Below are 26,453 nucleotides of genomic sequence, written 5' to 3'. Positions count from 1 at the left end.
CACAGTCTCTTTGGTACAAAAATATAATCCTGGCTGCATCCTTTTTGTGTTGCTTTGTTACCTCTTCCAGTTTCCCACAGCTTTGTTTCTGTATGTATACAGTGACTGGTATTCCTGCTGTCTAGGTTTTTGTGTTTCCCAGTTGCTCAAAAGAGCAGAATTTACTACCTTCAGATAAGCATTTTAGTGGTTTAGGAATTCCAGTTTTAAGCCTCCTTCTGTGTAGTTTTGCACAGCTGAGATCTCATAAACTGTCTTTTTTTTTCCCTGCATATCTCACTAGGTGTTACAAATATTTGTGGGTTTAAAAACTATTCAACAATTTGTTAGAATATTGATCTATTGAAACCTGAAATTCTGTTGGAAGTATCCAATGGTCTGTAAATAACAAGAAAAAAATTGTGAAGGAGAAAACAAACATCATAAAGCTGAAGTCTGCAATTCATCATCTTATTTTAAATCATCTTCTAAGGTGAAATCTGTTGTTCATCATCTCATTTTAAGTCATGCTGCAAGTTTTTTAGATGAATGGCTACATTTTTCAGTTTTTACTACTGCTTCAAAGGGGAAACCAGAATTAAACTTTTTTTTTACTAAAAAAGCCCAGTTATTTCTAGCCTTTTGCATCCAAACCAGGTGAAGGAGTCTGTATTTGAAGTGTGACTACTCAACTTTTTGCAGTGGAGCAGACACAAATTGCAGCAGTATGTCCATACCTTATTTACCAAAAAGGCAGTTGAAGATTTCTTCAAAGTAATTTAACTTAACCTTCAGAGGTCATCTTCAGTGATGATCAGAACTGATTCTTTGGCCAGGAGTTGAACAGACAGCATCCCAGTTTCTGAGCTCTGTCCCTTTCCTGTTTATAGTGAGGGAAGAGACTTCCTTCCTGATAAATGTGGGATGGATACTCTTACGTTTAGACTCAGAAATAGAGTAGGGGAGGGGAAGCCACCATTACTTGGAGATTTTTGACAGATAAAAGCCATAAAAAAAGATGAGTGTATAGACTTATGTTACTTTGTAGTCAAAGGTTATTCTTTTTCACATAAAATGTTATTAAAATCATTGCATTAAAAGGAATCTTCTAAATAGTTGCCATAAATTCTGCATGGAAAGATCCACAGATAGCCAAAAGAAACAGGAGAAAAAAATGCTAGAAGTAAATCTTCCACTCTGTCATACAAATCAAATTAAATACTGTTTTAAATCATGGCTTTTTCAAAATTGTGGTAGGAAAGCCAGTGGCAGTGTGGATGTTAGTACCTACTGACATGTGGAACACTGGAGAGGGAGTGGTCTGATCCGATTAAGTAAGCATAGTCTTCAAACCCACGAAGTCCTAAATTTCTGTGCTTGCATTCTTAGAAGATTATTTTTGAGTAACATGCCCTCTTGTCATATTTTTCTTGAACTAAAAGGAATAATCACGACTTCCCAGTAGTATTGCAGCAGTTAGCTTAAAGTTTGTAAAGTGCACTTGGAGATACACATTAAATGTATGTATGTAGCTGTAATGTCTGGAAATGTGAGGATTAAAGAAATTCTTATTACAGTAGTTGTCACTGTTGCATCAAAGGTAGTCAGAGCAGGAGTGAACAATTTAAACAACCCCAATGAAATGCCCTCAAAAAGGTTGGTGAAAGAATAGTTGACATTTCTGTCTAAATACTTAATATTTTTCTTCTCTCAACTGTACCTGTAATAACAATTGAATAGGAATTAGAACTGTAAGGAACTCCCTTGGATGTCAGAAAACCATGACCTCTGTGTAGCCTGATACTTCCATGCTCAGAAGTATTTGCTGCTGTTCCCTGTAATCAATTCCTTACTAAGTTTGCTTCCCTTGGTCTGATCCACCTTCATTTTAAGAAATAATTTCCTGTGTAGCATTACATCAGTGCTTTAATAATCTCTTTACAGACTGCAGTCCCTGTAGCTTCTTTGAATACAAAATAACTGAATTCTATGAAAGAAAAGTATCGAATTGTGTTGGCACAGCCTAATTTTCACAAACATGTTTTTCATGTTTCATTTTCCATGGGTTTCTGTATGGTATTTCTTTAAAGTCTGAATTGCTGTCAGGATCATTTCCTTTCCCTTCACCACCCTGATAAATCTATTTGTGTAAGACAAATATGAACGATATTAAATGAGGCTTTGATGTATTGAGAGAAGGAATACAAGGAAAATTAATTTGCAGCCACCAAAGCTGAAAAAGAGTAAAGCTAAAGTGCACGTGGTTGGAGTGGAGAGGAGGAGGTGTTGCACACTCCAGAGATGTGATGAGTTCTCCCAATCTGGTTTTCAAGTTTTTTCATCTTTAAAGACATTTTTTAGTCAAATGACATAATTCTGCAAGGTTCTTCAAGGAAGAGTTACAACTTGTGGTTTTATGAGTTCTAAGTGGTGTAATGTTTGTATTATAAATGAATGACAATATTAGAAATTAAGATAATTCTTTGAAATCACTTTTGAAACCAAGTTGATTTTCTCTAGAAGCCCAGTTAACCTGAAGTAGATTTCTGTGCTCATCCCTTTCAATTTTAAAAATGCTAGTATTTTTGTCTGTCAGCTTGTCTTCATATTACTTCAAAGAAAAGTACCTAGAAATTTGGAGTGGTGGATTCTTTTTTTTCCCTGCCAAAGAGAGGAAAATTCTAAAGACTTCCTTGTGGAAGAAGAGGAATATCGAAATGTCAGCTGGAGTTATCCTAGCCATATGTTGTCTAGAGGTAGCTGACAGGCTTGGGGACATTTTGTAGGTATACTTGGGAAATATTTTTTGAAAGGCAACTCAATGTTAAGGCAGAATAAAAAAGCACACGAATTTGCTTGTAAAAGAAAGTGTTGTGGATGGAGGAACTGTCATATAAACAAACCAGCACATTATCTAATTTTTATGCATGCTGTGTTTTGGAGAAATACTGCTTGGCAGCTGGTGCTCTTCTATTCCCACAGTGTTTGAGAACAGAGAGTGAAAGTGGGCCACTGACTTTCATTGCCGTTTGAAGCATTATGTTGTCAGTCCTTCATGGCCAAAAAAGAATTGATACAAATTAAATGCATAAACCTGAACTTCCACCTGCACAATAAGTGACATCGTGTCAGCAATAAAGCAAAAGACACCTTTATTTCCTGGGAGCAAATATTGTGCAGGATTAACATAGTATTAGAGGAGGAGAATCTTCTGGGCTGGAAATCCATGTTGTTAAGGGATTTAACTAAAAATAGGATATCAGATAAGTTTCACAGGGATGCTACTGCAGTCGTGTTGAACATTATTAAGTAGATGATAATACCTTTGTCATGTATTGAGTAATGAGTCCAACCACTGTTTGACCTCAGCTCTCTAGAGAGTTGAAACTGAGAATAGAAGAGTATCAGGTTATAATTAGCTTTGGCAGGTTTTTCTATAAAAGTTCAATAGTACTTTGGAGCTGCATTGGAACTGTAATGCAGTTACAAGTGGTTTTGATAGTGTCATTAGAAACTCATTTGTTAATATCTGCATGTTGAGAAACTCCTTTAAGAATATACCTTGGGGGTGGGTGTGTGTGCACAAGTAAATGGTATTTTGGAGGTGGTTTAAAGTCAGAAAAACTTGTGTGAATGAATATGATGGGCATTAACTTAAAAAAAGCGCCAACACTTCAACAAAACCCCCCAATTTTGAAGTCAACTATTTTTACCTGTTACCATTTGTTTTCTATCCTATTTCTGGACTCACTACTATAAAGTAGGTTCAAATAGCACCTGCAGTTAAGGATTACCCAGTGCACTCTTATTTTAGTCTTTTTTTCATTTGTTGAATAGATAAAGTAATTTTCATCTTTGCAGCTGCAGTTTTCAGATACTGGTCTTGGGCCAGGGAGAACTTGTGTTTGATAGGTTTAATCAAAACAAAGTGTGTAAAATGTGTATAACCATCACTTTCACAATTTAACCTTAGAGTTTAGAAGCTGGTATTTGGCATGAAAACTGCATTGAAGAATGAAAATTGTTCCTTTTTCCATAGAAAACAAAATTGGTTTTGGCAAAGAACTAAGAATGTGGAAATTCCAGTTTGTCAGTACAATATTTTAATGGCAATTACAGCACTGCCTTACAGTTGTTTGCCAGCAAGTGGACCAGGATGAGCTCGGTTTTTGAAATGCAATGGTTTAGGGGTATAATTAAAGAAGGAAAACCTTATTAAGCAAAGTTTCAAAAAAGAATTATGGAGCTGGGAAACCTATGGGAAATGATTCAAAGTACAGCGGTCAGCAGAGGTAACTGGGCTTCCTACAGACCTCTGGCTCTTCCTTTCTGTGGCATTAATTGCTGGGAAGGAGACGCTGCATTGCCTGGAGGCTTCTGTTTATTGCACCATTCTGGTACTCTGCAGTACCTGAGAGGTTCTTTGAAAGAAATGTTTCATTTACCATCAGGAACAAGTCTGTGCAGAACGTTTCCCTCTCTGATTACAGAACTAAATTGACTTTGGCTTTGCTTTTCTCGCTAGTGACAGACAGAGGGCAAAGGGCACCTCTTCTGATTTTTCTTGTTCTTGAGAACTATCTGTAAATGAAATGTGGAAGTTAGGTAAGATGAAAGCAGGGAAATGGTTCATTCATGCCTTTCTTTATATTTACTCCTAATGTGTGTGTTTAGAATAGCTTTTTGTGTAGTGCTGAGAACTCTTCAGGCCTCAGAACCTGAAGATCTGCAGAGCAAAAGTCAGCTTTTAGATTAGCAGGCTTACCTGTATTAATTAATTGTTAATAGCCATTTATATGTCTGGATGCAAAATAGCTTATTCTGTCTACTACTCACATGACCTGAACTGCACCTTTACTACAGAATTTCTTAACCAGTCATCCTCTTTGTGTTGGTATATTTTTTTTAAAATTTACTTTTCAGTGTATATATTTGGCTTGATTCAAAATACTAATTTCCATTCAGAGTAATTAAAAGGGGGTTTTATGTGTTAAAAATACAGAGTAAAATTCTTATTATTGCAGCTATTGTTTATTATTAAAGAAACATGCTGTGTTTATACAGTGATACAATTAAGATTAATTAAGATTAAAGGGTTTAATTGCATGAGCACCAGGAATTCCAAAGCAGGTTCCCAAGGTGCAGCATCGATTCACACATTTGAACAGTTACTAATGGAACTTCACACAATGTAGTGGAGGAGCCTACTCCAATACTTCAACAGAAACCAGAGTACCAACTTCATTTGCTTACTGCTTTTCTGTGTATGAAATGAACATGTTCTGGACACTGCACCAACATACTGACTAAAAGCATCACCAGCAGTAATTACTGTAGCTTCACTGAAACTAGTGAACAAAAAGTAACAAGTTCATAGTGGGCTTTGTTTGATCTTGGCATTTGATTTTATTTAGGATTATCTGTTTAATGATTGACAATTGTAAAAATACTTTGGTAGTTTAGTGTTACATGTGTCCTTGCCCTTGAGTAAGCTCATTTAATAGATAACAATGAACACTCAAGTGCATTAACCTTACCACTATGCCTGCCTTCTCTTTTGCAGACACTTGGGCCTGGATTTAGTTCCTCGGAAGGACTTTGAGGTTGTGGATTCAGATCAGATCAGTGTTTCAGATCTTTATAAAATGGTAAGAAATCTGTGGGACATTCCTTTAAGTTTTCATGTCAGGAGGGAGGCAAAGAAGGGAAAAGATTTTATTCTTTACTTTTTCATACTTTCTTGTTCAGAACAGCCTTGTAATGAATGTCTTTTTAATTTTCACCCTGACTGCCAGAGGAGTCAGTGTCTCTAGTACCCTGAGTTTAGTAGGAATGAACCAACCTTCTTTTGGAAATGGCAAGCTTATATTAATTTTAATTTCAATTTACAAAGTAAAGAAATAATTGCATTTACAAAAAAAATTTTTTTAATCTACAAAATGAAAGCTTCTTGGGTGGTCCCCACAGGGCATTGTGAAGATAGAAAGCAATCCTTGACTGTTTGGTAACAGCTGAAAATATCAGTGTGTGGTGTTTTTCAATAAATACTGTTACAGTTTCACTTATTCCTAGTAAACACTTAATTTACTACTTTAAAATGTTCTTTGGCCATCAGGTATCTGCTATTGCACAGATCTGTGTCTAGGTGGCTTTTCTGATAGGCGACGTGTACTTCCCCCTAAAACGAAGGCAAGTTTTATAAGCAGGCTGTATGCTGGTGCTGGTTTTGTTTATTTGCAGCACATGACAGTGGATTTCATGGAAATAAATGAAAATTGTATTAGGAATTTTTAATGTCTGCTCCTGATTTGCCATAGATCAAGGAGAGCTTGGTGCTGCTCTGCAGCAGTTTTCCTTCAAGTACAGTAGAGTAATAACAGAGCACAAAACTAAATCAGATGTTATACCTATATATAAGAAAGGTCAGAGGGAGGATCTGGGGAACTACAGGCCTGTTAGTTTGACTTCAGTCCCAGGCAAGATCATGGAGAGGGTTATTTTGGGTGCTATCATGCAGCACGTGTGCAATGCCCAGGGGATCAGGCCCAGTCAACATGGGTTTACAAAAGGCAGATCCTGTCAAACTGACCTGATCACCTCCTGTGACAAGGTGACCCGCTGAATGGACGAGGGGAAGGCTGTGGATGTGTCTGCCTGGACTTCAGGAAAGCCTTTGACACGGTTTCTCACAGCATTCTGACTGAGAAACTGGCTGACACTGGCCTGCACAGAGGGACCCTCAGCTGGGTTAAAAACTGGCTGGATGGCTGGGCCCAAAGGGTGGTGGTGAATGGAGCCAAATCCAGCTGGAGGCCGGTCACGAGTGGCGTCCCCCAGGGCTCAGTCCTGGGTCCAGTTCTGTTCAACATCTTTATCAGTGACCTGGATGAAGGGATTGGATGCTCCCTCAGTCAGTTTGCAGATGACACTAAACTAGGAGGAAGTGTTGATCTGCTTGACATTGAGGTCCTGGAGCGAGTGCAGAGAAGGGCAACCAGGTTGGGGAAGGGGCTGGAGGGCAAATCCTGTGAGATGCAGCTGAGGGAGCTGGGGGTGTTCAGCCTGGAGAAGAGGAGGCTGAGGGGAGACCTTATCACCACCTACACTCACCTGCCAGGAGGATGCAGAGAGGTGAGTGATGGTCTCTTCAGCCAGGGGACAAGAGATGGGACAAGGGGAAATGGCCTCAAGCTGTGTCAGGGCAGAGTCAGATTAAATATTAGAAAAAAAATTTTCACTGAGAGAGTTGTTGGGGCCTGGAACAGGCTGCCCAGGGAGGGGCTGAGTCACCTTCCCTGGATGTGTTTAAAAAGAGGGTAGATGAGGTACTTAGGGATATGGTTTAGCATAGGACAGGAACAGTTGGACTTGATGATCTTAAAGGTCTTTTCCAACCTTGTGATTCTGTGAATCTGTAAATCAGCAATGACTTGGTGAATGCCAGGTATGTTGCTAACAGGACTGCTTTATTTCTTTGTGATTCTGTCTGCGGGTTTTTTACTCTGAATACTTGTAGAAGAGCTAACAGCTAATATTTCTCAGAGAAGTCTGATTATGTCACCCATCTTAATCCTGAAGAAAGTGTCCACAGCAGGGTTAGCTGCTCAGATCTGTACTGGTGTCAGGACGTGACCATTAGTCAGTTCGCACTTCGCTGCTGCTTTAGTTTGTAGATTCAAGAAGACAGTCCTGTCTAATCACATTTGATTCATAGTCAGAAGGCAATTTCAGGAACCAAAGCACCTGCAAACTTCTTTTTTTAACCTTAAAATTGACAGAAATTGAAAGAGGGGGTATTGGTTTAGGTGGTTTTTGTGTAGTTTTGGTTTTTCTGTTTAACATAAACCCAAAGAGAGATTCCTCCTTACTCCTGGCAAAATACGTAATGGGCTCTCAAATGAGCAATGAGGTTTTATGTTGTAAAATAATCTTGTGGGAGTAGTTGTGAGAGCCAAATTACTTTCTCATATTTGCAGGATTGTAGAATGTTAAATGTACCATAGAAAACAGTCTCCTATTAGCAGAACAAGGGATGAGGTAACATATTAGACTTTTCTATCTGTGACAAGAAACTCAGGCATTTAATACAGATTCTTAGCGTTACTTTTCCTGGTAAACTTTAAAATTTAAAATTTGAGCACTTTATTTAGCTCTCATTTTACATTGCTTGGTGTATTTGTGACAATCGTATGACTACTACATTCCTCTCTTTGTGCTTTGCAGCCTTTTATACCCTGTTTCTTCAGGTTATTTGTTATGAAGCTAATTACTGGTGGCTCCAGGATGCAGAGCATTTGTCAGATATCATTGCTTTACTCCTGAAGTAAACCCAATTGCCCTTTCCTAATGACAATGTGATTTTAATTAATATGACGAGCATTTTTTTTAGAATTTACATTATTTTTCTAATGGGGGAAGAGAACGTTGTCAGGATTCTGCTGCAGAGCCCAGCGCTGGAGCTGCCACTAGGTTGAAGCTGTCACTGAGCAACACAAGTCCAGCAGAATGTCACAAACACTTGGATAGCACTTTGAAAGGGGTTACAAAGCACAAATGTCTGGAGGCTTTAGCAAAAATAAGAAATGTTCAAAGCTGGTGAATGAATTTGTTTAGCTTTTCTCTGAATTTGTTGATTTGTGTATGTCTTCAGGAAGAATTTGAGAGGTGTGTGAAAGACACAACTCCTGGCTATGCTAGGTCTCAGCCATTTATTTCAACTGTATGAAAAAAACCCATGAGTTTGCCAGAGTTCCTAATAAATAGACAAGTTTCAAATGAATGCTGCCATCACCTCATAATTGTTAATTCTTTATTCCAATGGAAACTGAGATTGGTAAGAATGAGTAGTTGAAAACAGAGACTTCAACTGCCCAGAACACTGCTAGGAAAGGAAACCAACTGGACACAAACTGTGCAGGAAGGTCATGAAATCTTGTTGGGATTTATTTGTTTGTTTGTTTACCAGAGCAGATTGTCAGAGGACAGTTTTGTGTGCATTTGGTTCTAAACCCTAGCAAGAAGTAATGAACGTAGAAAGCAGTTCATTTGAGACTGATTTGGCAATGGAAAGATTCACTTATCAAGCATCGTTAGGAAAGGAAGGTGACCAATAATAAAAACTAATACTGGTAGATAAGGCATCTTGAGAAGCAAGTTTGACAGGAAAGAAGAGGCAAGGAGAAATTCTGTCTCTTTCAGTAAGTCAAAAACAAAACCACAAGATACTAAGAGGCCAAGTTGGATAAACTAGGAATTATTCATTGCCTTCAGAGCAAAAGAAAGAGAAATGAAGATCACTAAGAGGAAGTATGGGAGAAGTATAGAAAAGCATAATAGAATAGCATAAATGGGTAAACAGGAAAATAGTAGAAAGCCAATGCACAAGTTAACATATAACAAGGAAATGTCGATTTTATCGAGAAACTGTTTTATATAAACAGACTGGTAGTAATTGGGAAACCAAAGAATAGTCTTTATACTAGAGGGAACCCAATGTACATAATGCAAGAAAATAACACAGCATTTAATATCCTCCTTGTCCCCCACAAGCTCTGGTGAGGTGGTAAACTGTGTCAAAATACTAATAAAACCTATGGAAAAGTGCAAGGAGTCATAGAACAGGGTGAAAGGTTTATAGTTATCAGTTCCAGGGGATTTAGAACTATATACATTTCATTTGGGATGTCTAGAGACACCATATCAGACTTGTCAGTAGTAATCATTGGAAAGGTGGATAAGGTTCCAGAATACAGCAAAGGACAAGCATGTTTTACACCTTTAAAAGGTGATGGAGGATGAGGTGGCGCTAGTAACCATTCTCTCTCTGTAAAAAATGCTGGAACTGAAAAAAGTGCATTTGCAACAAAGAAGTGAGTAATAGTGTCTGTGAACTTGTTCAGAATAAGCAATTTTTAAAAGTTCCCATTTAGTTTTGGAACATAAAGGAGTCTAGTGGATAGAGGAAAAGCAGCTGATGCCATATTTAGATTTTCATAAAGATTATAATTGTTTTTTTAATTGAAATTCTCCTAAGGTCGTTAGTTCTAGATGAAATTACTGTAAAGTAAACACAAAGCTAATTAGGAAAGCCATACTCTATAAAAAATGTTCAAGATTAGTTGTCAATAATTTGATTAAATAGGAGGAGGGATGAATCAGCTCAACTTCTTGTGGTCATCCTCCATTTTGTAGTGTTTCATGTTTCATTAATGACTGGATGATGAAATAGGGAGTATGCTTATTAAATATGGAAATGCTACAAAGTCAGGGGTACGTGGGAGGAGAGGATAAGAATTCCAAATAATATAGAGAAATTTGAGAAATTATCTGAGAATTGCAGTCAATTGCTTCTGAAATGTAGGTTGGGACACTACAAGCTTGGGTGGGCTTGTAGAAGATTTGGGTATGGTAGTAGAAACACATGCCAAATTAATGTTTTCATGCTGATGATGAATAAGACAAGAAACAGTGGGCTTAGGTTACAATAACAAGGGTTGTGTTTAAGCATCAGAAAGTGCTTTGAGGAAGGTTATACTGAAGTGGATCATCTTACCAGTTAAAGTTTGCACAAGCTTAACAGGGAAAAATTATTCTTTTAGAAGGAAGATGGATATTTTCTTAATAGTCATATCTTTATGTCAACCTAAGGCACTTTTCAGAATGAAAGGTGCCTGAGGAGTGAGATCTAGTCAAGCTTCCTACTCACTGCAGAGTCAATAGTGAATTCAGACCAGGCTGCTCTGAGCTTTGTCTGGTTGGATCTGTAAATCCCTCAAGGAAAAAGATTGGATCCCTGCTCTGCTGCTTGACTGCCTTGATAAGGTTATTTTTCTCCTGGTTGGAAAGTTGGGCTATCCCATGTTGTAGTTTCTGACCTCCTGCTGTGCAGCTCTATGAATAGCCTGGCTATATCATCTTGATGGTAACTTCATTCTTGTTGGAAGCTTGCCCTCAGGTCATGCCTAAGCCTGCTCTGGACTCAAAAAGCTGCATTTCCTCCATCTCATGCAGCATGCTCTCCAGCTCCCAGTTGCTTTGGTGGCCCTTTGCTGAAGGGGTGTGATATTTCACATGTAGTTTACTGAAGGCTGAGCAAAAAGGAATAAAAGTTATTTTTAGTCTACTGCCTACACTCCTGTTAATAGAAACAGTAAATTGCTAAATGGCCTTGCTGCCAGAGTGCTTTCCTGACTTATGTGTGGCTTGCTGTTTAGTAGGACCCTGCTAGTCATTTCTCAGCCTATATCATGGAAGGATTAGCCTGTTCCAGGTGCATGAGTTGCTTATTTGGCCTTGCTGTATTTTATAAGGTTCCTTTAAATTCCTCCAGAGTGTGTCCCTCTGAATAGAGGCTGCCTCCTTGAAAACAACTGCTGTCTCCAATTTAGGATCATCTGCACATTTATTAGACTAGATAGGTCTTAAGATAGACCTCTGCAGGGTACACACCATCAGCCACTACTTTTGAGCCTGACAATCCAACTGTTTATTGGGGTTTTCTTACCAATATATTTAGTCTACCCATCCAGATGTAACTTCTCAACGTGTGTAGAAGGATGCTGCGGAAGGCTGTGATTAAGGCCTTGCTGAAGTCAGGATAGACAACAGCCACTAGTCTTCCCTCATCTGCAGATCTGGTCATTTTCCCTTAGAGGGCAATGAGTTTGATCAAGCATGATTTATCCTTGGTGGCTCCCTGTTGGCTATTTTCAGTCGCCCTGTCATTTGTGTATCCAAAGTGTGGCTTCAGGCGAGCATGTACACTTCAGGCCCTTCCCTGGGCCTGAGGCAAGGGTACATAAAATTAACTCACTGGCTGTCTGTATTGTCATATATTGTAATAATAGGCCCTGAATCTCAAAAGGAGAGAGTTAGTGAAGTCTAGATTTCTGATTGTGAAACACTTACAACCTGATTTTTGGCCACTTATGTTACAGGTTTATCTAATTGGGTGCTGTGCAAGCTGCTCTTTCCCTGAGGCAACTAGTTCTTCACACTACCTCTCGTGTTCATCTTGCTTGAGTTTGTCTCCCACTTTCTTACTCAGATTTAGAGATGAATTTTAGTCAAAAGAAGCCAGGACTCCTTGAGCATCTAAAATAACTGATCTTTTCTATGCCAGCTGATTCTGAGTGGGTTTGGGTGACAAAAGATTAAATAGGCAGCTCAGCAATCTAAACTTAAAGGGATTTAACATTCTGAAGGCAGTGCAGTAGTTAGACAAACAATGGAGCTGGAGATAATTGTTTCTTCTGCTGACAGTGTGAAAGAGGGCATTTTTATAACTGTGAATGTAAACAGATGTCAAAATATGCCATTTAGCTTAATATCATCTTGATTCAGTCTCATTGTGAAGATTATCTCTCCTCCAGTGGTAAGAAAGTCTTATTTTTGTTTTGTGTGAAAGACAATGGCATAGTTTGGAAAAAGTATTGCTGAATATATCATGTGGACATTTATTTTGATCTCTCTTGAAACTCTGAGGTTATCAACTAGCTGATCCTGCTAGAGTTTGTATGTTTGGGCAGAATAAGATGTTGGGTGTGTAATAAAAGGATGGAGATGGGGGTGAATGAAGAGAATATTAACATGTGGTAGTGTTAACATTAATATTTCAGTTTAAAATGCTAATATTAAAATGAATGTGTAGAACAGGCATGGGATATTCATTAATGATATGTTTTGAAAGCTCTCTGAAACATTTTCAATTTAGATTAGTATTTAAATCTCCCTTTGGAGATTAAATCGGTTCAGTGAGACTTGCTGTCCATTTTCTGATTATAACATCTCCTTCTAGCATAAAGGGCTTTAAATACAGGATCATCCCCCGAGTTCTGTTGCAGAGATCTAGCTCTTTATATGATGCTTCTTTACAGGTGTTGGGCAGCTGAAACTGTAGAAGAATCTTTAACTGTTTATCAGGATTTCATTTTCTGATCAGCATAAAAAGTCTGGACAGAGTCTGAAATCCACCCTTCTTCCTTAGATGTCTGTGTTTTTCAACAAAACCTCTCATAGACAACATACCTGGGAGATGAGTGGTGAGGTATCCCCTATTTAGCAAGAGCATAGACCATACTGTGTTGTCTGATGGACTTTTTGAAAAGAAACACCTTTACAGGGTTGGAAATTCTGTCTTGCTCATGACAGCTATTTAGATTAAAAGCAAAGGTAAATGCCACCTGTAAATTTGAGTAGTTAGCCTAGGAAATGCTTGACTGAGAAAAGCCTTTAGGAAACCTAGTGTTCTTGTGAGTGACTGCGGGAAAATAGGCTGTGAAAAGCTGGTAATAGTCTGGAGCAGTCATCTTTAAATTGTTCTTTTAATGCTACACAGATATAATTTCTTACTTTCAAAAAGGTTTAAATTTTCCTATTTTGTATCTCCACAGCATTTGTCAAGTAGACACAGTGTCCAGCAGAGCACATCACAGGTAAATGTCATCTACATATGAATTTTTATTGTCTTAAAGTATTTGTTGATGTAAATAAAGGTATGATGGAGGATGTTGGGTAAGTACCCTACCCATAGAACACTTCCTCAGAAGATCCCCAAGTAATTTACTTAAGGCATCCTTCTTCAACTTCCATTTAGGCCTCTCTTTCTTAGCTCTAACTATTGTTCTTAAAAAGATCAACTTCTGTAGTGATATCAAAAACATCAGTCTGCCCACATGAGGCCACTTGCTAACACGTGGCTTAATAAGCTTCTGTTTCACATATCCTTCATGTAGTAATATAATTCTTTCCTGGTCATGGAATCTGGGTCTAATCTTTCTAGAACTATGCTTCTACAGGTACCTGTCTTTAAAGGCTGGGGATTTACTTGGATTTAATTTAAAATCCAGAATACAATGGATATAAAGGGCTATAAGAGTTTCATTTCTATTATTCTTTTTTTCCTCTACCCCAATTTTCACTCTTGTAAAGAGGTTTCGGTATGCTGAGTCAAAACACAAACCTTGCTGATGTTTGACTGTATTGATTACTCAGGTTATCAACCATTGTTAAGATTTCTTTTTGTTATACCTGCAGGTATACCAGGTATTAGCCTGTAGAGGCTGATTCTAAATGACCTCCATAAGTTAATTGCAGCTACTGAAAATAAATAACATAACAAATGTTATTGTTAAAAATGTTTTGAAGTCCAGATGTTTTAAATGGAAATCATCAAGAACCACTCAAGCACCATCATCTTACAGTTCATTTTCAATACCAGAATCAAGACTTGAAAAATAGGATTGACTTGGTTTACTTGATATAAATGAGTTTGAAATGTGTAAACCACTTGTCTCATATTTACTTGGTTTTGCTGTGGTTTCTCAAAATATTCAAATTAAAAATTGAAAAAAACAGGAAGAAAATTTAATCTGTCACATATCTCCAAGGCAGATTGTATTTGAGATTAATCTTTTACTTGATGGAGAAAGGAGAGCAGAATCTCAGTTAAAATTAACAGGTTGGCCACCTTTATTTTTGAAGAGCTGAAAGTCATTTTCATTGTTTTTCATCAGGTGGATACAATTCGTCAGCGTCATGGGGAAGCTTGTCGTATGCCAGTACCTCACCACTTCTTCCTCAGCCTGAAGAGCTTCACCTACAATACAATTGGAGAAGACACAGATGTCTTTTTTTCATTGTATGATGTTCGAGAAGGCAAGCAGATCAGGTAGGACTGTCCAATAACTCAAAGCTTCCTAGAAAAACAGTATGAACAAAGCAAATACACTGGAGGATAAACAAGTGAGCTATGCTTGTGACACTACAGAAAGGTCAAAGCTGAGAAATGTTAAGTTAACAGCCCTGCAGTGCATGAGAATATCAGTAATGCTAATCGTTGCATATGAAATTTAGGGCTTGCATATAAGCCAAGGATTAGAGGGACAGAATAGTTTAATTGCATTTAGGTTTCTGACTTTGCCTCTGCACAGTGCTGAAGGTCTTGGTTGTTAAGCAGCCGCCGCCTTGGGGCTGTTGTTCAAGAAGTACTAATAATGGCAGGACCACGCTGTCTGAGCGTCTTGAGAAAAGACTGCTGTGTGCTCGATTGCAGCTCTTGAACTCTCATTGCCTTTACTGGCCAGTTACAATATAGCCTGTTTTCATTACTCTGTTGCTATCAATACAAGCTAAAGTATTAGTATTCATCCTTGTGTCTACACTGGGCAACTGTGCTTCTCAGTACGTTCATTAATTGGTACTAATATTAGCAAGTATGAAGTGTGCTTATTTTTCCTTTACAAGCATGTGTTTTGAAAACATCAGAACATGTAGAAATGTGTTGCAGTACATGTGTTATCTCAGAAATGAAGTGTAGCTAGGTCTGATCTAAAGCACAGCATGTTTGTGAGATTGTTTTCAGTTTGGTATAATAAGACATGCCTGACAGTTGGCACACACCATATTTGCTACCACGGTCAAAACTGTCCTAGTTTTCAGGAAATTACCTTTGGATTTGTTCCAAACAGAAGATGACCACTCAAAATGTCCTTTCCTGTCTTTGCAAAAGCTTTATTATTGTGAATAATGTTTGTCCAAGAAAGTTCAGAGCAGCATGGCAACAGTTTTGTAGCTCTTTGGCATACACCCTGCTAAAAATGTGGTCAAGATTAGAAAGCTCTAACACCTTGATTGCATCTTGTAAATAACTTAAAGATAATTTTGCATAATACAGCAAGAATGCCTAATCTGATACTAGGTCATGTTTATTTCACCCCCACTAAGTGAGAAATGCTTGGGTTGATGTTAGGAGGACATGCCTTTAATTTCTCTATTGAAAGAATTAACAGAAAATGCCTGTTCAGAGGAAAAGGTGCAATGGCAAATCAAAACAAACTACTCACAATTAATTAGCTTGTACCACAAAGCAGTAAAGTATCGAATTATTTACATGAGGAAAGCTGCAGGGAAAAGAGGAAGGGACAAGGTGCTGCCATTCACTGTGGAAGGCCTCAGAAATTGCTTCAAAAGGAGATGAGTTGTCTTGTGCTGCAGTTTGGATAGTGTGTAAACACTGAGTGGGAAAGCCTTAAGGAGTTTTGTCAGTGATAAAAAAAATGATAGCCACAAAGAGAAACAAATACAAAGAAAGAGGAAAAAACCACAAAAAATTCAGGCATATTTAAATATATGTAATAATGCTTTGATGTGCAAGCAGTTGTTATTACTTAGCTCTTTGTATTACGCATCAGTGATCTGCTGCAGTGAAAACAGCATCATTTTTCCTTTTTTTCTTTTACATCCCAAAGACTGGTGGGGAAGAAGTGTGTAATGAGGCTGAGCTCTGCTTTAGAGAAGAAACTTAAAAACAGAAAACAGACAAACGCATTTAGAATGGTGGTTTTATATCTACTTTAAAAGATTGTTTCTTTCCTCTTCTGTATGCCTGAGGAAATAGTACATTAAGGTAAAAAAAAGCAAGAGAAGCTTCTGCATGCTACATTCTAAGTGGAAAGGACAAATTGACTTATCTGCAATGGGCTTGAGGTTGATAAATTTCTTACCCAAACGGTTCAGGCTGGACATTGACTGGCTTTCAGTGTTAATGCTTTGGACATGTAGTAGATTACCAACCACCTTGAACCTGGTGGTTGCAATAGTTATTTCCTGGTCAGGTTAAGTGAAGAATCAGGGAAAGTTCCAGTGTTTTTCAAGAGCTGGATAACAGCATGCACCAATTATGGATTAGTAATCAGAAGGTTGGAGCAGCAGCTGGAATACAGTTTGAGATGTATTCCCATGTTCTGAATACAAATACTGTATGTCACCATGTTGAATGGTTTCTGTTGTCTGAAAATAAGAAGCAGACAAAAGATGACAGTGGGGAGATAATGGATAACAGGAACAACAGTGCTGCTGTCAGAGGGGTAAGACCTAGAGATATAAAAAGAGGGAAAAGTGATAATTCTGTCAGAGTAAACATAAAGAGAAACACTTGTAAGTAAATAGAATTGGATCCATGAATGTCTGCTCAGTAACTTGTTTCAGCCTGCAACAGTATTAGGTAATGGCTCAGATCAAAAGGGATGGAAGTCTATTTGTATCTTTTAAAGTATTGGGGATTTTTGTTTTGTTTTGTTTTACAATTGTTCCATATTTTAACACACAAAAGACAAAATCTTTGTTGCAAAACTTTAATGCCTCTCTTTGCCATGTGGAAATTAGCAGAGAAAATTGATCTAACTTTGATTACAGCCAATGGGGAAGTACAGCCCCGTTGTGAGAAGTGCCTTGGGATAAAGCATCATGAAATGATTAAGAGTTGATAGTAACTACAAAAGGAAAGAAAGACAATGCTAACATAAAGATGGTGAACTTCAGTAAGGCATCCAGAAGCATTCAAAAAGATAGGTAAACTGATCTGGAGGAAAGAAATTTGAAAGTTGTCAGTTCCTTAACAAGAATATTGAAGAACACAAAAGCAATTTGCTTCAATGTACAGATTAGATATATGGCAACAACAAAAAGTCTGTCTCACTCTTTGGTGAAACAGAGCCTGGAAGGGAAGATAAAGAGGCAAAACTAATGAAATTGCACAAACAGGGATGGAAAAAAGGCAGCAACTTGTAGAAAAAAACAATTAGCAAAAGACATTAAAAATATATTATTTTCTGTAATGCTTTAGCAGCAAAAATGTTTACAGTCAAGAACTAACTGAATGGATTAAAGGGGACATGAAGCTATCAGCACATGTTGCCAAGATTGCTGGAGTATTTAATGGTTGTTTTGCCTCAGTCTCCCTAAGAAGGTCAACTGAAATCAGATGACAAAAGCAAGTTCTGGAAGAAATAAACTGTTTATTAGCATTTAGAAGCTAACAAGCAAAAGTCAACATAGATTTGTCAAGCAGAAGTCACATCAGAGCCACGTAATTTTGTTCTATTACGTGGGAATGCGCCTCATGCCCCACAGAAGAGAATCATTAAACTTGATACAATAAAGTGGCTAGACCAAACTTCTGGAAAAGGGCTGGAAAACTGGTGGAAAAACTGATCCAGAGTGTGTTCTCTGTGCTGGAAGGATGCAATGAGTAAATTTTTTTTTTTCATTTAAATGTTTCTTAGCATTGTTTTGATGGGTGGAAATAAACTAAATTCAGTGAAGCAGTGAGGTTTAGCTGCCTTTACAGTAGCTTTTTTTTACTGATAAATGCATAAAATTCTGCATAACATCAAAAATTTACACATTCAAATGCAAAATATCACTTTTTTCTGAAAAAAAGCTTGAAAAAACCGCTAATCATGAAAAAGGATAAATTGAAGTATGATTGTTTCCTTTATGAAGTTCATGTTTAAACCTGTAAAGGTGCATCAAAACCAGTTACTTAATTTTACTCCCCTGGGCTTTAAACATTACTTGTCATCTACAAATACTTTTAATTATGGAGCATTAATAGAACAAAAAAAGCAATTCTGATGAGTTTGAAGTCAGTAGTTACCTGTGGGAAGTAGTGCTGTGCATAGCTCTGCTTGTGACTTCACCCTCTGCCCAGTTTCTGTGTCTGTACCATGCCTGTTGGGCTGAAGTCCTCCCTATCACTGGAGATTTTGGAAGATGTGATAAGCATCCATGGTAGAGTTGATAGCTGTGACAGAGGATGGCAAAGTGTTCGTTTCTGATGCAGAATATACTCAAGGCCTTTTTGTTGTGAGACCAGGTCTTCCCCATGGTGCCTGCAGAAGGTATATGTTTGCTGGTGACGATCTCCTCTCTTTCAAGACATGGTTTCTCAGATGGCCTTAGCTGCTCTGTTCAGTCAGAATGCAGCACTACCTGGGCTTTTTATTGGTTTGAGTTTTTTCTTTCTGCACACTGTCTTTTCTTGCTTTCACTTTATCTTGGACATGCATTCTGGGGAGTACAAGGATGGTCTGTGCTGACATGCAGACAGCCAAGCAGATGCATCAGATCAGCTGCCTGGGAGAAATAAGAAAATGCCTGGGCACGCAGAGAGACAATTAGAAAAGCAAAAGCTCTGCTGGAGTTGAATGTAGAGAGGAACACACTCACACATACACACACAACTTCTGTAGGTACATTGGCAGCAAAGGAAAACATGGCCCAGGTGCTCAGCAAAACAGTGGCTTGTGGAAAAGTAACTAAGAACAGCGGCTACTTTAAGTAATAAATATTTTCAGCCTAATTGTAGCAACAGGTGGCTCTACATATTTTGAGATGTAAATTTACAGTGGAGATTGGCAGCTAAGCATACTTACAGTGACATGGTAATGAAACTCTTAAGATTTTGTGTTACTGATGTTTTTTTGTAATACATGCATGAAGAAAGACATTGCAAGTGCATTCTTTGGTCTGCATTGTGCAGTACTCAAGTGGTTGGTCCTAATTTGCTGCTCTTGTGCCATCTGCGTTATCAGCTCTTCACTTACAAGATCACATACTCTTCAGTGGGCACCATAATGCATGTTGGATTTTGTCCTTTCTGCTTATATGACTTTTTTTTATTAGTAACATTTATTATTCCATTCTGTCTCATTAAACTGTAACTATTTTTGTAATGTCCTCATGATATTGTCTTTATCTTAGTTTTGGAAACAAAGAGAGAGAGGAAATCATTAGCAATTTTTCAACAAGGTTACCCAGAAATAGTCACATAGAACCAATTAAGAAAGTATGATCAGATAGGTAGATGTTACTCAGTTTAAGGAACTGCTTTCTCTTCTCTGTGCTCTTGCAGTGTTTTTCTGTATGATGCTCTCAACACAACTTGTTAAGAGACTGATACAATTATATTTTGAATAATATTAAAAGTACAGTGTGTCTAAAAAGCCTATATTATATGCTACTTACAGCTAGGAAAGTTCAAAGTTAATGAAAATGTACTCTGGATATGTTACTCAAAGAACCATGAAAGATGGGAAGTACAGTAATATACTGTTCCCCACGTTATCTTGTAGTGCCCTGGGAAACATTTGACAAAGCTTACCCAAGCTAAAACCTAGCCAAAAGGTGGGGGAAAAATTAATAAGATGGAATAGAATAGAAAAACAGATGCTACTTTTTATTCTGTGATTTTCCCCTGGGGAGAGAGCAGAGAAGACGAAACAAGAGACAGCAGCTATCCTAACCCAAGACACTCCTAGCAGAAATTAACGTTCCAATTTACCCAAAGAAAGGAGGAAGCTAACTGAGATGCTGACAAAGCCATGGGGAAGGCTGTGTATGATCTTCATGGTGCATTCTGTGGATCTGTATTGCACCTTTTCTCTGTACTGCAGATGTTTCTATGTGAGCGTCTCATTTTATGTGTAAATTGCATCTAGGCATTTATCCAAACTTGTCCCATCCAAAAGTGTGGCAAATACTTAAACCTTGAAGTACTGAAGGGTTTTTAGTGTCTGGTTTCTCAGCACTTTGTTGGTAGGGTGTCCAGGGGGTATGGAGCGTTCATCCAGAGTAGTTACACAAACAGGGGAACTGGGAGGCATAGAAATGTCTTCCACTGGCAGAGGAATGTAGGATGGCATGTGTGGTGTGGTAGTGGTGAGTCTCCACTAAACAGGTCACCGGGGAATTTACTTTATATCCAACTCCCTATTTTATCTCTTAAAAAGGCAAATTTAGGTTTATCACTCTTTCCTGCACATTTTTCCTGTTGCAGATCCTTAGGATGCTCTGAACCCTGAAATAATCATCAAGAAGTCTTCAAAGCCTCTGTTGTTATCTGGCTGGGTATATGAGAATCCTTCCCAAGTTTATGAGTTTGCATTCAGATGCCTACGGCTGAACTGGAAGCCTATCTATCAATCTGTCCAGCAAAACTGAGTTTGTTCTAATAAATGTGATTCTCCATTAAATAAGAAAGCTCAAATAACATTTTAAAAGGTACTGCTCTCACTGATCCATTTAATTATTTTCTAGCCGCTAACTGGCCTTGGATTTTTCCCAGTGCTATAGAGAAGGCAGAACAAGACGGGTGCATCTTCTACTGAAATGCATTTGGAAGGGTGCTTATGAAAGAAAAAAAAATTGTTTGTTTTTTAAGAAGTCTTGTACATGACATCTTATACTGAGCCTGTTTCAGCAGCAGAAAGATAAGAAAAATCCAGGACAAAAGGATATAGAACTGCAGGAAAAAACAGGTGGTGTTTCAGGGTTGGTAAGGACTAATGTCTGTTCCTCGTGTGAGGGTGCATGTAGATGCATCATGTAGATCTTCTGTGTGTTTTGATGTGATTTTCTTTGACAGATTTGTAGTGTCTAGGCAGCTTTGAGGGATTTCACAAATACTGTCAGTTAGAGGTGGGAGAAAGAGGTAGCTTTGTATGGGAAGGCAGAGAAATAAATTTACCTGTAAATGCAGAACCACATATTCCTTCTGCTGAAGAGTGGCCCAGCTGGACCTTTTAGATGCCAATGCATGGGAAATTTCTAGAGATCAAAGATGATGCTTAGAGGACATATATAAATCTGTAAACTGATGACCCATTTATCTTTCCAGTACAGCAAAATGAGAGGAAAGATGCTGCCTTGTTACTGACCTTGAAAGCTGCGACTAGTTCTCATGTATGCAAATTCCTGCACTTTTTCTGGAGGGGAGTCTCATTTCCATAATGCCTCCCTGACTGTGCTGCTACAGAATGCAATATTTCTTCCCACCGAGGTTTTTTTCTGATTTCCTTTTTTTAATTCTGTTTCACCAGGACCTAATCAAATAGTTATTTGAGCTTTTCACCTTTCAGGGTTTTTTTTTTTTTGGTTCTTTCAAACCATTCCTTTCATTTCCATTTGCAGCCATCCATCCTTTAATAATTTACTGTTAGGTTAAAATGATTTTCTTTTACTCAGATCTTTATTCTTTCTCTTTGTTATCAGTTTAAGAGAAACATCCAGATTGGGATACTAGAATTTCTTCTTCTGATTATCATTTTAAAAACTTTGATTTGCAAAATAAACACTTATTTTTAAGGGGTAAGAGAAAGGAGAAGGGAAAGAGCAATGAAATTAAAATCATTCATGAGAGCCAGTTTGTGGGAGCGTGAAGCACTGTAATGAGAGGGGAATGTAGGAAAGGCACAGTAGCAGTGTGGGAATAATTTGGCTAATTATTAACTTGGACTGATTCGCATTTCACACCTTTGCTTTTTTATTCTACACTAAATTATGCCTTTGGGCTTTATTTGCTCTGTAACTGCAGCCTCACACAAGGAGAACATACCATGTTTTTATGATGGTTTTGTCATATTACTGAAGTGATAAATGTAGATATGACTGTAGATAGTGTGCTCAGACCTGTGGATGTGGGAGCAGGGTAGGATTTGCTACCAACGGGTGTATGCTGTCGTGCAAGATGCCCGTCGAAGGCTTTGTATTGAAATGCTGTGTGTTAACAGAGTATATGTCATTCTTTTACACTGTAGGCTGATGTCTGGGTATACATTGTAAGCATAAACCATTTGCACTCTAATGTAAGGAAAGAGACAGCAAATGCACATATAGAAAACCAATTAGAAAGTATGGAATAGAAGGGAAGAATATCACATTTATTAAGCCAAACATCTGCCTCAACCCTCCCTTACTCTTCTTAAAATCAGCAAACCCAAAGGTTTCTAATAGCATAAATGGTCTGAGTTATATAGTAGAAAAGATTAAATTGCTATAACAATCCCATCTACTCTTAAAATTAATCTGCGAGGTACGAGTCTTTTTACTATGCTGTATCAGCTGGTAGCTTCCTAGAAGCGTCCTGATGGAAGCTGATCTTAACTAGAGATTGCAATTATAGAAAGATATGTTGGGAAAACATTTCCCATCCCACCCCTCCAACCCCAAAAATCTCTACCTTAGAAGTCCAGATCTCACACTTTCTCTTTGCCTAAGACAGTGAGATAAAGGGTAGAAAAGCACGTGTCTTCTCAGATTCCAGGCTTTATCCTTCAATGGCTAATTTATAACTGCTTGTAACTTTTCTAATGCAAATCAAACAGTTATTGGGTAGGTGTGGTACAGAGAAAGGCCTTTTTCCTTTAGAAAAATATCTTCTGAAGTTCACAAAACACCTTCATTGCCGCATTTTTTTCTCTTGCTGCTTTGATTCTTACCTCAGAGGTATTAACAAGGTTAACGTATACGCCTTTATAAAGCAGCTCATTGTGGTTTGTTGAGGTGCCTTTTGACGTTCTTTTCCTTCTCACTGGAGGATAAAATAATAATCTGTGCTTTCTCAGCAGATGGCTAGGTAAAGCACGTGCAGGAATGTGAGAAAACAGAGACCCACAGTGATTTTTAAATAGGAGAAATGTAGAAGCTTATCTTCTACCTAGCTGTCAATTTTCCATACAGTGCTGGGAATTTGGTCAGTTTGAAACATCTATTTCTGTGTTAAAGTGGAAAAGTAATAAGCAAAATGAGGTAAAACACCACCCTGTTCTTTAATCCTTTTGCTAATAGGTGATATGGAAAGATGTTTTTTCTGGAAATGTTCTGAATTTGAGGGTCGGTGTTGGGGAGAATGTGGGTAGCACAGTCTGTCTCACATCATCTGGCTGAAGGATTTATCACCGCTGACATAGCAGCTCGCGGGAGAAATAGGACTTGGAAAAAGAGTTGTGGACTAAAAAAAAATGCTGTTAATCTGTATCATGATAGTCGGATTTCTATTTTAAAGTCATCTAACATAGAATCATCTGCCTCCTTCTCCCCCCCCCTCCCCAAGGTTGAATCAAAAAATTCTAAGTCCTACTGCTCTACAGTTCTGTGTATGGGTGGTAACTGCAGAAATAAGATGGATAACGAATTCCCATTTCTAACTCATCTCATCATCTTGAGATTCTTTCAAACCAAGTTGTTTTATCTGATAAAAATTATCAGGCAAACATATAGAAATTTAAAGTATTAAAGGTGTAAAAATACTAGAGAACATCATGATTGTTATTTTTAATGTATTGGCTCCTTGGCCTCATAAATAGTTTAACTTCCACTGCACAAACTGGTTTTCATTTGACTAGTGCATGTGTGTATGTTAGAAAAGAAGAGTTTTCACAAGTCTTGTGCTATTTTAGTATCTCTAAACTACCATTCCCCTCATAGGTTTTGATAGACTGACAGAGGTCACAGCACTGCCTTTTTTTGGGGGGTGTAAAAAGAAAATGTTTGTGTCAGTGTTCAGACAGACTAGAATAAAATTCACCCCTTGGAAACACTGGATCTAGAAATGATGAATTTGTAGGGGAATTAATTTTCACTTTTTCTATAGTAAGAGCTTTCTCTGACACAGTATTCCAAATTCAGATGTCAGAATACAAATCTGTATTCCTCATTACTGAAGGGCAACCTTGACAAATCTGACAGGAATCTCTTTGTGTACTTATTGATGACAGTTAGCTCCATGGTTCTCATCATCATTTTGTAGTATTTTCTTGACTTTTAGACTGTGAATAGGAGTACTCAAAAATGTTAGCAGTCCTGGTCTAGCTAATATCACATTGTGTTTACCCATTTTTTCTAAAATAATCTTTTTGTAACACATCCTAATGTAGACAAGTATAATCATCTGGAACTTTTATTATAAACACTAAGCAAACTTCTGAAAAAGCAATAACAAATCTTCTACAGATTCTGAGTAGGGATTTGAGTCCTCTCAAAGCTCTGACATGCAGGATCAATGTGCTTAGTGGGAGAATGGCTGCACAGAGCCACTCTGCACGCTCCAAACCAGAGCTGTAAGAACAGTGTTGCAGATGTTGCTTGTGTAGAGGGAAGCTTTGCTGGCAATGGCAAAGAGAGTGGACACATATGGGCACATAATGAGTAAACAAGAAGATAGGTGTTAAGGTCAGAAGAAAGGAAGGCAAGGTCACTAGGTAAATTAATATGGTTGAAGTTGAGCAGTTGAAAAAAGAAATGAAGTTGGTTAATGTGGAAAGATCCATGTTAAAAGCTGGGGCAAGAAAGTCTGCCTGCATTCTCTCCAGAGTATGGGACTGACCTTAAGATCCCTTTTTCTGCATTACTTCTCCCTTTGGGCAATAGCTTTGGGAGTGCTGTGACAATATGGATTTATCCCCTCTTAATTGCTTTAAAAATATAATGTTCCCCTATTGGCAGTTACTATGTTAGGAAGCAGAAAATTATATTTTACTTTTTATTGTGCAATTACACGCTAAACTTTCCATTTGTTATGTTTTTAATAGCAGCATCCTCATAGTTATTTTAAAATAGAAAAGTTATCTCATTCACTGTCAGTACAATGATTTGCCTACTGGGAAAAAATAACTTTGTATCATTCAGAATTATTTCTTTAATATTCAGAGAATTTTCCGAGGGATTAGGCTTACCAACTAATAAGGTTTTTCTTCTGCTTAGTCATGAAAAAAAGCCATCTTTCTAACATTTACCCCTTAGCAATCTGATCTGTTGGGATAGGTAATCCTCCATCAGTTCCTCCTGTACCTTATTTTATTGGGTTCTTGGTATTTAAAGGAAAGTATTTTTCTGACTGAAAAATAGATGATCTGTAGCAGTAGTAACAATAGATGATCTGTAGCAGTAGTAACAAGGAGGAGATCAGTTCTTGATCCTGCGTAAGATGAACTTCCTTAAAAACATCATCTGGTCAGCAAATATTAAGGGACATTGCTGTCTGCAGCAATGACCCTTGTTCTGGTCACTTAACATGGGAAATACACAAGTCTCTGAAGTCTACTGCACACCTCTGGCAGTGGACAAAGAGCCTTGCTGATGTGTAGTATCTAAGTTTTAGAAAATACAGGTTTCGTCATCACTGGAGACATATGTAACCTACAGAGGTTTCTCTTAACATGTAGATTTTTTTTAAAAGGGTGAAGGAGGAATAAGATCTTTTCATTGAGGGTACACTTGGCTGTAGCGACCATGAGGTGGTGGAGTTCAGGATCTTATGCGGTGGGTAGAGAAGAAGGAGGACCACAAACCTGGACTTCAACAGGGCCAACTTTGGCCTCTTCAAGCAATTACTGGGGGAGCCAGTTCTGGGCTCCACAGTTCAAGAAGGACACAGAACTCTTTGAAAGAGTCCATCACAGTGCCACCAAGATAATTAAGGGAGTGGAACACCTTCCTTATGAGGAGAGGCTGAGAGATCTGGGCCTCTTTAGCTTGGAGAAGAGGAGACTGAGGGGGTGACCTTATTAATGTTTATAAATATGAAAAGGGCGACAGTCAGGAGGAGGGAGCCAGGCTCTTCTCAGTGATGACAGCGATAGGACAAGGGGCAGTGGGTGCAAGCTGGAGCATAGGAAGTTCTATGTGAATGTAAGGAGAAACTTTTTCCCTGTGAGGGTGATGGAGCCCTGGAACAGGCTGCCCAGAGAGGGGGTGGATGCCCCGTCCCTGGGGCTGTTGAAGGCCAGGTTGGATGGGGCCCTGGGCAACTTTGTGTAGCTCCAGGCCTGGAGGTTGGTGTCCCTGCCTGTGGCAGGTGGGTTGGAACTGTGTGTGATCCTTGGGGTCCCTTCCAACCCACACCATTCTATAATTCT

At 38.3% G+C, this 26,453-nt stretch overlaps 1 protein-coding gene across 1 annotated transcript in view; it reads left to right on the top strand.

The window, feature by feature from the left end:
• DOCK3 (dedicator of cytokinesis 3) overlaps nt 1-26,453 on the top strand; it is a gene marked incomplete at its 5' end in the record, with an annotated part of 199,231 nt that overhangs the window by 68,325 nt on the left and 104,453 nt on the right. Inside the window, 3 exons of the mRNA XM_084269630.1 lie at nt 5,543-5,627; nt 13,371-13,412; nt 14,493-14,647. Coding sequence (XP_084125756.1) covers nt 5,543-5,627; nt 13,371-13,412; nt 14,493-14,647 — 282 coding nt within the window. The remainder of the gene's footprint in view (nt 1-5,542; nt 5,628-13,370; nt 13,413-14,492; nt 14,648-26,453) is intronic.

Source organism: Gallinula chloropus (assembly GCF_964237585.1).
Source record: "Gallinula chloropus genome assembly, chromosome: 12".
NCBI lineage: Eukaryota > Metazoa > Chordata > Aves > Gruiformes > Rallidae > Gallinula > Gallinula chloropus.
The sequence above is the reverse complement of the archived record's forward strand: the minus strand, read 5'-3'. Positions and strand labels throughout refer to the sequence as shown.